The 13,932-nt window shown below is 30.9% G+C and overlaps 1 protein-coding gene across 23 annotated transcripts in view; it reads left to right on the top strand.

The window, feature by feature from the left end:
• Positions 1–217: 217 nt before the first annotated feature.
• The window catches only part of LOC121126721 (sodium-dependent phosphate transport protein 2B), a 52,481-nt gene continuing 38,766 nt past the window's right edge, over positions 218–13,932 (top strand). For 11 of the 23 annotated variants that reach the window (XR_011782685.1, XR_011782686.1, XR_011782692.1 and 8 more), the window contains exons 1-4: positions 1,818–1,999; positions 2,320–2,567; positions 4,154–4,343; positions 4,405–4,524. Coding sequence is in view for 13 of the 23 variants with exons in the window: in XM_071892125.1 (XP_071748226.1) it covers positions 1,940–1,999; positions 2,320–2,567; positions 4,154–4,343; positions 4,405–4,524 (618 nt within the window). In the remaining 10 variants the exon portion in view is untranslated. Of the gene's footprint in view, positions 423–707; positions 1,078–1,732; positions 2,048–2,319; positions 2,568–4,153; positions 4,344–4,404; positions 4,525–13,932 lie in introns of those variants that run through there. The other 12 variants (XM_071892130.1, XM_071892132.1, XR_011782693.1 and 9 more) reach the window with 9 other exon arrangements.

Below are 13,932 nucleotides of genomic sequence, written 5' to 3'. Positions count from 1 at the left end.
ACAAGTTCAACTGAGTAATTAATAATTTTTTTTGTTTATCTTCTATGTTTTTGTATGACGTAACGGCGGTAATTGGATTTAATTGCCTTACAATGGTATGATTCGAACTTGTGATTAAATGGCACTGATTTGAAAAATATACCGACCAAAACGTTCTAATTTCATTCGCACCTTCTCCTTTTTCTAATTTCCATACTTTTTTTTTTTTTTTTTTAAGAAGAAGAAGAAGAAATCATAAGAAAATACTTGAAATAGGAATAGGTTTTGTAAAAACATCCTCAAGAAATAGAAGGAGCTATTGCACTAAAGATGGACTGAATGATAGTAATAGTAAAAAGGGAGAAATTATGGGGGCTAAATAAGTTCATAAGCACTTCAGTGAACTCGCCTATAAAAAGGAAATCTTTCAAGTTCAGAACAAGGTACATAATCAATAAAAACACTTTTAACATACTAAAAACACTTTAACATAAGTTTTATTAATCCTACTTTTAATTTAGTTATTGTTTTAAAAAAATATTATGATGTATGACGTCTATATAAAACATTGAAATCGTTAACAATATTTAAAACATTATCTTTCAACAATAAAAAACGGAAATTTTTTAATATGAATGCTATCAACTGAAATATCTATAATTATTTCATAGGTACTATGAGGAAGTTTCTATTTATTTGTCTAATCATCGTTCTCTTTTTTATGAAAGGAGCGTGAATTGATTAAGATTCAATATCTTGAGAAGGGTTCTACTCCTGCTCGATTATTTATATGTTGTTTGATAGTGGAGTCAGAAAGTTATTATCGCAGACTTTGATGTGAAGGGAATATGCACAATGAATAATCCTTCTATTAAAGTAGATGAGATCCACCAACTAAGGCATAAAGAGGCGAGATCCCTAGAACAGAACTTGAAGTCAAAGAACGTATCAGAAATTGTATGGATTGGAAGTTTCTCGAAATGACAATAATATTAATTCCTAGGAAGGATTAATGCATGCAGATCAATATATCTGAATGCTTGATGTTGAAGATACATCCAAATTACCATCAATTACTTAATACTTTACACGCACTTTGTAATTTTAAGTAGTTACAATATTAATAGCTAATCTAATCAAAAGTCATCTATAGTATGACGTATTCTCAATAGCACTCAAACATGAACAGTTGACATGCAACTCGAGTAATAGTACCATATATTTTCTAAATGCTCAAAGACGCCCTATTTGCACTCATCTTTTTTTCCCCGATATTTATATCTTTGATGATAATATCATATAATAACACGCCTTGTACAAATACAAACCTAGTAATTATATCTTTTCGGATTCTTTTTTAACAAATGTATAGCTTTTTTATTCAATCCCAACCTCTACTATCAAAAGAGAAAAGGAAAAATTTGTAGAAAAAAAAAACATATTTTAGCTAGCCCTATCCATTTTTTGTTGGCGTTGAAAACGGTCAATTATCGTGGGTGGATTAGAGAAATAAATATACGTTTGATTGAAGTTATTGATTTGTATAAATTAATATTAAATTCAGAGTCCTTTTTGAGCTCATAATGTGTTGTCAGCTGCTTGCAATCATACACGAGTGAACTCATGAAGATTGCTGATAGGAAAATACATTGTATCTTTGTTTATTTCGGAAAGCTTGCCTTGCATATGCTTTACAAGTCTACATATCAATTGTATGGTAGTATATATATATATAATGAAGTGAACTATTTATGTAATAAGACAGAGTTTACTTTTTGTGAATGTTTAAACAAACAGATAAGTGACTGACCAAAGTATACATTTCAAATAACTAATAATCAATTTGTGATCATACTTGTTATACAATATAAATAGAGTCTATTATCTATTTATTTTATCATTTTGGATAACACTTGGAAAAAAACACACTCTTATCCTTTAACTTAAGAAGTTGTCTTACATGAAAGTAGTCATGTTTTCCAATTTTAATCCTCCAAAATATTTGATCTTCCTTTTCAACGTATTTATACATATTTAAATAAATATATACATATATATACCTACAAAGGTTTTTGTTTTCTTATCTACCTATTATAATGTTTATTTTTTAAATAATTTGTATTTTATTCGAATATTAGATTTTTTATTATTATTGTTTTGATACAAAATAGAACTAAGAGTGATAATTTTAAAACTAAACATATATAATAATACATCCATACAAAATAATAATAATAATAAATAGTTTAACTCAAGAAATTATTCCAAATTGTTTTTTGAATTTCTTTGTGTATTTCGGTAAACTTCTGCATTGTTTTACAATATATTTACTACTTTCAGTCATTTTTTCGAACCGTGGGAGTTCTTTTTTGCTTGTATGTTTTCATTTGCTCCCTGGACATTCTTACAATCTCTTTTCGACTTCTAAGTGGCCGGAGCGGAGGAGCACTATTTTCTAACTCGGAAATTCTTCAAAATCCCATAGTTGGGGTAATGATTGGTGTTATTTCAACAGTTTTGATTCAAAGTTCATCTACAACATCTTCCATTATTGTTGGAATGGTTGGTTCTGGAGTATTGTCAATAAAGTTAGTATATTTACAATTATCAATATGACAATTAATGATTGAACTATAAATAAATATATATATATATTTGACTCAAATTTGGTGTGTGGTAACATTTATGAAGTCTTACTCTGAAAAAAAAAAATTTGATTTGTTACTCAATCCAACCATTTTTTTGAGGATTTAAAAATGAATAAGTCAGCTTTTTCAAAAAAATTTGACTTGTGATATATTGTAAATCAAAGCATGATAGGCAAGTATAATACATTATTGAAAATATTTCAAAACCCTTATGTAGTGTTGGATCGGTCTAAAAAAAAAAACTAAAACGACTGCATTCTTATCAGTTTGGTCCCAATAAAATTTGTCAGTCCTAGAACCGGTCCTAGTCGGTCTTTTATGGAAACTAAAACAGCTGAAATTACATAGTTAATAGTCCCTACGTCATTTGAGTCACTAAAGTTATGTAAATCTGGTGTGGTTTTTAGATGGCAGTATAAAGAAGGAATTTTCTTTTCCTTATCAGTTGTCATTATTATTTAATTCCTGAGTAGTGAACATCCTCTCCTAAATAGATTTAATTACATTCAAAACCTGATTGAGTATTCGTGTGTGCTCATATAAGACAGAGTGTAACCCTGAGGATTTGCTGCAGAGTTATAATTGTAAGTCCTAGTTCGACTCAGAATAAAATTGGGGATCAACATCGGAATAATTCTAGTATATGTCCATACTTTTCTCCTTCCTCTCTTGTCACAGCTCATTTTAGATGATCTAATGAAACGTCATGAGCATTATTCTTTCTCTCCTCCAATACATTCTTCAAATTGTCAGAGTTACCATATTAATTTTTGGTTGTTTTTTTTTAACTTGCCCATTCTACACTGGATTTTGAGCATTGATCATAATTCATAACCTCTTTCAAAGAGAATATATGTGAAGTAGGAAGTGTGTGACTAGAACGTATTATTATACTTTCTAGCCATCATTCATGATTTTTGTTAATATTTATATTCTTCAATCCTAGATAGGAGTAAAGAAAATAAAAATATAGCTAGAACTACATATAGGCCTGAAAGACCGATGTATTGGTCCTTATGAAAAGATACTATGTATATAAATGAGGTTATGATTTTTATAAATAACACCTTTACCTTAAAATACTTTAACCCTCTACATTAAAAAAAAAAAGGTTCATGGGTGTTCTGTCATTAAAGAATCCACGATAACATAAATGGATGGTTTTTTAATGATGTATAAATAATTAAATATTATTATTCTGGTTTATGATATATCACTAATTAAAAACTTATCAAATTGTAATTTCTTTATATTCAAGACTTCATAACTCTGAGTTGGACTGAGTTACAAATCCAATATTTCATTTCTGAGTAGGACCACTATCAATAAAATTACATATAACATTTGAGTTAAATCCACTCACTAGTTAAAATTTCTTGTGGAATTACCCTCATATGTATTTTTCGTACAAATATTTATTCATTTTTATAAAAGTGGTTATTCATAATCCAATATATTAATAAAATAGATACATTTGGATGTTGAAATACAAGAAAATTTGTAAAATATAATTTTAATATTATTAGGTATGCTATACCAATAGTCATGGGCGCTAATGTAGGAACTTCTGTTACGAATACAATAGTTGCATTGACTCAAGTGGCCGACAGAAAAATCTTTGAGAGATCATTTTCATGTGCAGTTCTTCATGATATGTTTAATTGGTTGGCTGTTTTGACATTCCTTGTTATTGAAGTTGTTACTGGTTACTTATATGTGTGAAAAATAATAATAAGTATAGGAACATAATTACAAATTATCTTTTAACAAATTTTAGAAAGTGACCGACATCATAGTTGAATCATTTCACATTAACGATGGCGGACAACATCCCCCAGAGTTTTTACATTTATTAACCAAGCCATTGGCTGAATTGATAATTATTATTGATGAAAATGTAAGTAATTTAACAATTTATCTTAGTTTTAGAAATACATAATGTAAATTATTAATTTATTTGTATATAAATTGTGGTAAATCTTGGATTTAGTTTGAAATGCATACCCAAAATTTTTGAAACCTATTTCATATTTGTCATTGGCAAAAATTTTATTTTGCGTAATAGGCGAATTTTTTGTTAAATAGATTTTGAGAAAATTATAGTTTCATTGTTATCTGTTACTTTTTCCTCACAATGACAAAAGTTACAGTTTGAGTCAAAGTATTAAAAAGGGTTTATCTTTTTGTTTTTATTTTTAAACCAGCAGTATTTAGTAAATAAATAAATATCACAAATTAAAACCTAACAGTATTTATAGGACAATTACTGAGATAAATGGAAATTTTACTCCAACAAATTACTTCTAAATATAAAAAAAACTATCTAAAAGAATAATTATTTTCCCCAATAAAATACAGCTAAAAGTGTATAAAGGTATGAAAATTACCAAGTAGCACGTACATTGCACTCCAACATTTTTCTTAAAAACATCAAGTTATATTAAATTCAAAAATTCATTTTTGAGCAAGTCAAGATAGAAATTTAGAATATTCAACCTTAATGTGACATCAAATAAGCTATTTAAAGGTTATGTCGCTAAAATAATTCATAAAAAATTGTCTATTATTAATTGGTACATTTATAAATAAATCACCACTTATATCACTCATCAATTTACATACTGTTCCAAACTATTAAAACAACACATTTTTGTTACATAATTTTAGTTTTTAATCAAATAATTCATTGGTATAGGTTCAATACAAAAAAATTATTTGGAATTTAATTATTTTATTAAGGGCTTAAACTATAATAAAGATTTTAACAAAAAGTGGGTTAACTGAAGTGGTTATTCACTCATGTAATACGAATACCTTCTTTCTTTTTATTATTATCATCCTTATGTAGTAAGTAACTTTAAAATTTCTCCCAAAAATTATAAATTGAAGTTAAATAATAAAAATTAAATTCAAGAAAATTATATGTTCGTTAGCAATTAAGTAAACCCACCTTTAGTTTCTTGTTTTTCTTCACAATTTTGAATATCTACCTCTGCAAAGTTAACAAATGGGATAGTTGATAATACTAATGAATTCTTCAACCTAGCTGAAGGATCTGAAGTACAAAACTTGTATATTATATCAAACAAAGTTTACGTTTTAAGTCCCCATTTATATATAAACATGCTGAAGAATTAGATAATTGGATGAATAACTTTGTCAATGGAAATAATATAAATAAGTGGTTCTTAACCTGGGTTCGATCGAACTCCATGGGCTTGGCAAGCTCTCCGTATCCGCTGACACGACTGTCGACCAGGGTGACCTCCTTTCAGTGCGAGTTTGTCGCTTATAAAACCAGCTTTATTGAATATTTTGATAATAATGTTAGGATAAGATGCTGAAGATATTCCTCTTCCAAATAATACTATCAGCAGCATAATAGACGATATGAGCAATGAAATCTTGGCTCAGGTTGCAGATCGGATTTCAAGCCCTATAAATTTAACCTTCAACTCGATGAGACGACTGACATTTCCAATCTAAGTTAGCTTGTTGTATTTGTACACTATATGAAAGAAGACATGATAAAGGAAGATTTTTTATTTTGTTAGCTTTTTACTACAACAACCAGGCAGTCGATGTGAAAAAACTCATGGATGGCTTCTTCAGAGATAAAAGTATTTCATAGAATATGGTTTCCGCACTTTGTTTTTACAGAACTCCAGCTATACTGGAACGACAATCTAGTTTCAAGTGCTGTTGAAATCTGATTAACCATACATCATTGTTACGCACTGTTTTCTGCTTTGACAACAAAAACCTTGCCTCAAAAACCGGCACAAGTAGTAAAAGTTGTTGTACGTTCAAAATAGTACTATGAGCTATGAATTGGAGGCAATTCTGTAGAATTCTAACGTTTGGTGGCTATCCAGAGGAAAAATGCTGAATCCTGTTTTGCGATGCGTGTAGAATTAGCCCTTTTTTGCAAGAGTACTGACATTGTCACGCAGATTACTTCAAAAATTCGATGTTCATTCGCACTTTTGTGTATATGAGAGATATTTTTGTTGCTCTCAATCAACTTAATCGATAGATGCAGGGCAGTGGATTAAATATCATCGAAGCGGAGAAACCCTGGAGCCATTGAAAAAAAACCTAACATTATGGAAAATACGAACAGAGAATTATAAATTCGTAAACTTTCCCTTGCTGGGCGACTCTGTTAGTAACATCGAAGACGGAGCTGGAATTGGAGACATTTCTGTACCTGGAGAGCTAAAACAAGCAATTGCCATGTATTTAAAAGAGTCTTCAAAGTCTCTCGAGGGATAATTGCCCACCACAGGGTCAAATCCAGCATGGGTGAGAATGCCTTTCATGTTTAGTGTTGTGACAGCAGACGTGAACGATGAATATCTCTATGAATTCATTGAAATTCATAGAACCAGCATCAACAGCAAAACTCTTGAGAACAAAAACGATTTCAATGTTTCGTATCAGCAGATCGTTCCATACTCTCTCATTGCAAAGAAAAGGCTTCAGATACTCATATTGTTTGTAAAAACATATCTTTGTGAGAAATCCTTTTCGAGGACGGTTAAAATAAAAAAGATAAAAATTAGCAGACTCTGTTGCGAAAATGATATGAGAGTGGCACTTGCCAAGGTTTCTGAACTTGTGTATGAAAGGCAACAACAAATGGCCCATTGATTTGCAGCGAATATTCATTGAGTTTTGTTTTTATGTGAAAATAATGGTTCGTTGGTTTTGTTCTTTTAACACATTGGTTTAAATGCTTGTTCATTTTGTCCCCTAATAAAATATATACCTACAATCTGAAAAAATCATAATTTATTTTTATAATCAGGAAAGGGTTCGGTGAATGCACTGATGAAGCTTGCAGGGTTCAGTACTTCTAATAACGTTAAGAGACACTGATGTATATAAAGTAAGCTGAATCGAAAAAAATAAATGTTGGTCTTAGATTCATATATCCTTTTTAAACTTAAAAAATGATAAGCAAGCTTGGAAGGAATTGGGAAGATCTGACCACAAGTATCAGTCAAGTATTTATTAACAAAAAGGAAAATTGAATTGTCCAATCATTCTGCAGCACGAATCTTTGTAGAACTTAAAGGTAACTAAGTTAAAAATTTTGAGGGTTGCTCAGTTGTTGTAAAAACTGTCCCAAGGAAATGCTTTAAAAAAAGTTTGAGCCATATATAAAAAACATAAAACCTTTCAATTTTCAAATATGAACATTGGATGATTTTAGATTGAATTAATAATTGCCTATTTGTAGGAAGGACAATCTTATTGTTCGTGGACAGTTTTGAATAACTTATAAAATGGATTAAATCCAATAAAGTCTTCAATTTTTAGCTTTCTAGTCCATATGACGTCGTAAAAATGCTTAAAATTTTAAATTGTCAAATAACGCATTAGTTATCTAAATACCGAATTTAAAAGTTTGGGAATTGAGAAAGAAACCTATTAAACTATATTTACAAACATGTTATAAATTTTCACTGACGAGTGGAGGCACTTGATTCTAAGTTTTTAGGGTGCTCTAATTGATACATAATAGAATATTATAACAATTATATATTTAATTAAATAAATTGAAAGTAATAATCAAGCTTGTTGTAAACATTTCACATGCTTAGATTGAATAGTGTGTAAAGGTGTATAGACATGTTTTAATTATACCCTATTTTGATTATTATTGAAGTATAAATTATAAATTGAGATGAGCGTAAAAACCAAGCCTGATAGAATGTCATAAAAATATGATCACTTTTGGAGACGACATATCTGCTGACAGAGACATCTATAAACTATAGTGCTCCTTGCTCACTGATGCAATTATTTTTTTTTAAATAGAGAACAATAAGCATGTCGAGCTTTTTATGCCCTCAAAACCTCGATTAATAAACGCGAAAGGAAAAATTTGGAAAAACAAGGGGTACCCTTGGTAATTTCCTTGATGCCAACTGTTAATTATTATGAGTGGATTTATTATTTAGTTATTATTGGGTTCATAATGCGTAGAGTCATAGAAACGTACTTTAAATCATACAAAATGCAACTTATGAAAACAGACAAAAGGAAAATACACTGCATCTTTGTTTATGAAAAGAGTTAATTGTGAATTTGTAAAATCGTTCATATTTTGATCTTACTAACTTAAACTTAAACAAGAAGAAATATTAAAAAAATTGCTCACCGAAAGTCAGACAATTTTCACATTCCTACTCATATTAGTATAATACAAGTTCAAAAATTATAGAAATATAAAAATTTATGTATATTGAAGAAACACTGATTTAAAATATTGCTTATCTCACTTCTTCCCAAGGTTAATTGAAATACAATGTTATACAATAACGCTTTTCCGACGGACGTTTGACTTCTACCACGCTTTTTAATAATCATGTCAAAGAGTATATACTGATACTATTATAATATAATTTCTAGTATTATATGCATAGATGTAATGCATTTAATCTTTATGATTATATGCTGTTAATATACAGTTTTTATCCTCTATGACGTCAAAATCTCTTTGTCTTGTCCTGCAGTCGATAAGGTCCATCAAATTGAAAGTTGTAGTAAGACCGAATACATGATGGTCTACCCTTGTATTTCTATTCATCTTGATCTCTCCCCAATTGACTTCCTAACATAGCATAAGTGCACACCACCCAAATCTTCAACTCCTCGTGATCGCTTAATACAATCCAACAATATATGATGTATAAAATTGTATCAAATATGACATCTTGGTATGCAAAAGTAAATAAAAGAAACCGCAAATTAGCGTGGTAATCCTGAAACTTAATGAACGTTTGAGAGGAAAAGCAGTTTATCTGTCATCACATTTTTATTTGATTCGCTACGAGCAACCATCAGGTTAGGAAATAAATACATATAACACTCCGTACCGAGCAATGCAAAAGGCAGTAAATACTTCGACGTCGATCTTCAATTGTTCACTGAGTACAACAAGGACTTGTTCGTATAATTTCCTAATAAATACTTAATGTTTCTCTATATCTTTTTTGTGTAAATGCACTAAAGGTTAGTTTAAACTAAGATGTTTTTAGCTTCAATAACAAACATCATTGGAAAATAAAAAACCCATTTCAGATTACCAATTAGAAAATATATCACTCGCGTTTAGGTCATATTTTATACCACTCTAACTATACATATTATTTTACAATTTTAGTTCATGAAGAGTTCCACTTCTCTCTTCATATTGTTATTGTTGGATGTATATAAGGCAGCAGCGACGTGGATGATAATTACTACAGTACTAACGCTATTGTAGAGAAAAGTGCTCTTTACATAGTCACTCATTTCGAGTCCCATTACTTTTGTTATGTTAATACCAGTTACATCTAGTGGCTGATTGTAAGGTATTATTATGTCCAGGAGAAAACTGTTGTATGCAAGGTAATTCCCTTAATGGTCTAGAGGTTTAGTTGCAGTTCTAGTTCTGCAACTACTAGAACCGGAACCGACAAGTTCGAAACGAGAAAGTCCTAATTCTTGATTGTAGTATTTTTTGGTATATTTATAACTTTTTTGTATTCAGTCTACATAACTTTATGTAAACGAAAGGTTTGATAAAAGTTTGTTACATGATGTTCCTCCATCCCTCTCATATTTGAAAATGAATAATCATAATGTTAATCCATTCAAAATCATCTAGAGCAGGATGTACAACAAGAGCTCTACCAAATCCTAACTTAAGTTCGTAGCACTTAGCAATAATGATAAGCACAAAATTCATACTTTTCTTTTTCTCGTGTCTGAACTTCAACAAATATTTAATCCAGTGGCAAAAATACAACCCAAAGCATGGCATACATAGATCAGGCATTAAATAAATTATTTTGTTATTGATTATTACTTATTAGGTACTTACTTAGGTTATATAGTTGAAAAAAGTTACGAGGAATTATTATCACTCTGTACAAAATTTTATTTGATGTAATATGTGCTTCAAGTGTCCTTAACTTTCTGGTCCCCTGGTGGAACTTGGGGTACGACGCGCCCGGTGTATAATGTAGCTACAGCCCTGTTTGTATCTAATATCATTTCCTGGGCTCTAATTTCCAAGCGACGCCCCTTGTTTTAAGTTGATGTTACCAATACTGATGCTGTATAAAGAAAAACCGGGACCAAAGACCGGAACCGAAACTAACAAAGCTGAACTTTGACCGCAAAAGAAACCGGTGAAATGAAAGAACCGGGACCGATAGAACTACTGAACTTGAACCGACCACAACCTTGGTTATATGAAATTTGTGACTTTTTGGAATATTTGTGTTCATCGTCAATATCCCTTTCTCCCCGCTACAACTTTTTTGTATCGAACAAAGTTTGGAAAAAAAATATAAACATAAAGATCTTTAAAAGAATAGTTTATAGGGAAAAAAGAAAGAGAAAAAAAAATATGTAAAATAAATATAAATATGTATAAATTTAAGATAAATATAGGCTAGTGATATAACTGTTTTTAAGGAAAGTATTTAGTTTTAAAAGTATTTTTCACTTCTTTCATTATCTGATCCCTTGATTAATCAGAGAGTTTTCACCTTTTTGGGATTCCGAGTATCTCGATGGCTCTTGATGTTTTTTATGTTTCCTATAAATCATCCCCATTCAATCTTGAAAATGTTTGGAAACCCACTCTTATCTTATTCTTTTAATTTCCCAGTTGTTTCTAACCAATAAATGTTCTTTGCAGCCACATAGAAATATATACATTTAACAGTTTTCGACCATTTACAATAGGTTCTGCCTGGGTTATTGTTAAATTGGAAATGACAGATACCAGTAGCTGTTTTTAATCTAAAACTTTGAGTTTTGGAGGTTCTTGGAATGTTTGGTAAAATGTTCCGGTTTTATTACTTTGCAGTGGGATGGATTAATCATTACTTGCCCAAATATGCATAAAAATGGAGCTTAATATGGAAATAAAAAACTCAAAAATGTAAAAAAAGGCCAAAAATCCAAATAAATCTTGTATAATATGATGTATTCTGGCAAAAGACAAATATCTTAAAAATTTCTAGTATCTAGTAGATTCTTGTTCCATTGAATTATCATCTGATGCAGCTCTGCATCACCGTCTTAGAGTACTTCTCCAAGAAGACCTTGAACTCCATGTTGCTGATCTTGGTATGGATGATATTAGCAGAGACAAAGGTTTTCACTACGTCAGTATTGAAGACGCCATCGCTATTATCGTTGGAGGAAATGACTTTGAGCACCTTCTGTGTAGGTTTGTATCCCTTGTTGTTTAAATCTACTTTTTTAATTGACTGGAGTACTGTCCATGCTGTTGTAGGACAAATTTCCTATTGGGTTTAATCGCTTAAGTTGTAAAGCAAATATTTTGTTTCGAAACATAAATTCAAATCTTTGTAACACCAAACTCCTTAATGGTCACTGATGGGTTAACTATCTTAGGCATGGTCAATTTAATAAGATGCTCTTTTACTTCGAATGAATTTCAATATATATTGAAATAAATTTTAATGTATTCCTGAAAATTTGGAGAAGGCTAAAATTTTGCAAGAGATTGCATAAAATCTTAATTAATTTTATTTCAAAAATATTTTTTTTTATATTCCACCTCGTGATTGAGATATTTGACGATGGAGTAGTTGCACGAAAAAATTGCAGAGCGGATATTGGGTGGAGAGGAAAGAAAGAGTATTGCAAGGACAATTGCAGTCTACAGAAACACTGTTTGGAGGATCAAAAATAGGCTGCACGAAAGGGGGAATAATTTTAAGAATCTCCCACACCCTAGACAGTCTTGCAGAGTCGGAACACCTTTAAAATTGTTAAATTGAAAGCCTCAATTGGAGCCAACCCTTCTACAAGTACACACAAGCTTGCTCAAAACCATGGGATGTCACCTAAGAAAATGAGGAACCTTTCGATCGAGCATTTGATCTTCACGACTCTTACGAAGACAAGAGATCAATTGTTGACCTCAAAATAGTACAAAAAGATGCTAGAACGGTGTATAAAGATGAAGAACAAATTCAAAAAGAAATCAGACGAAAAAACGTTTTTGGTTGACAAATACCATAATCAATGGAATAACAGGTACATAGCATCTTTTGTTAGCTTTACCAATCCTTCTGATATATTAGTGAGCAAATCAAAGCATCATGCCGTCCAAATGATGCTTGGTTTGGTTGTGAGTGATGAGAAAGCTTTTTCTCCCATATGGTTAAACGATAGTGTCGATACTAAGAGCTACATTCATGTACTTCAGAGTCAAGTTAATCCACATCTTGAGGCAACCTATGACCGTGGGGACTTCATATGCATGCAACATGGAGACTTTGCCACACATCAAATCCAGTTTAGCAGTATCTTTCCAAGAAGCTGGACTCCGAGTGGTTTTGTTCGAAATAAGTTTGTCCTCTGTCTTCGCCAAACATGAGCCCCCTTGATTTCAACATTTGTGGCAATATTGAGAAGATTCTCTGTGCTAAATCTCATCCAAATTTGAAGTATCTAAAGGCGGCGGTTAAGACTTTCTTGTCCAATATTTCAACCAGCTTTGTTGACAAGCCGTGTGCTGCATTCAGTACAAGAATTTATATGTGCATTGAAGCTAAAGAATCAGTTTTTGAGATATCAATCATCCTTAAGGTGTCCTTAATAACCACTAAAAAGTGTTTTGTTGTACAAATTCCTTTGCGTCATTGGCAATAATTTTAATGTTGTGCATCTGGCGTAGACCAGCTACTCGTACCCACCCGGTATATTTTTGAACATCCGAGTACTTTTCCATTTATAATTTAAGACAACAATGGATTCATGTTTTCTTCTTCTTCTCCTCCTCCTCCAATACTTGCACTCAATCCTCCCTTGACTCCAATGACTGAAAAAATTTCCTAAAAATGGCAGGGAAATTCTAATAAAGGTCAAAAAATGCCAATAAAGTATGAAAATGCAAGAAATACAAATAAAGGTCGAAAATTCAAATAACTCTTATTTGTATAATTTGGACATCACTAATCATTACATATTCTTTATAGTTTAAATTGTCTAAAACCTGTATAGTTTCAGAATAATTCCTTAAGTTAAAGTGAAAAACCACGTTGATGTAGGGCATACTGTTGATTATTGGCTTTGATGTTGTGAAGTTATCAAGTATATGTGGATTTACCCTCCTGAATTTGGAGAAATTATATAATACTGGAAAAGGTAGATGCTGCCATTATATATATATTTTTTTATTTCCAAAATTACGGAGTGTAGAACAGTAAGCTGGCTGCTCTTCAATGCCCCTTATCTTAGCATAAGAAACCATTCCAAATATAAA

This window comes from Lepeophtheirus salmonis, chromosome 12 (genome assembly GCF_016086655.4).
Source record: "Lepeophtheirus salmonis chromosome 12, UVic_Lsal_1.4, whole genome shotgun sequence".
NCBI lineage: Eukaryota > Metazoa > Arthropoda > Copepoda > Siphonostomatoida > Caligidae > Lepeophtheirus > Lepeophtheirus salmonis.
The sequence above is the reverse complement of the archived record's forward strand: the minus strand, read 5'-3'. Positions and strand labels throughout refer to the sequence as shown.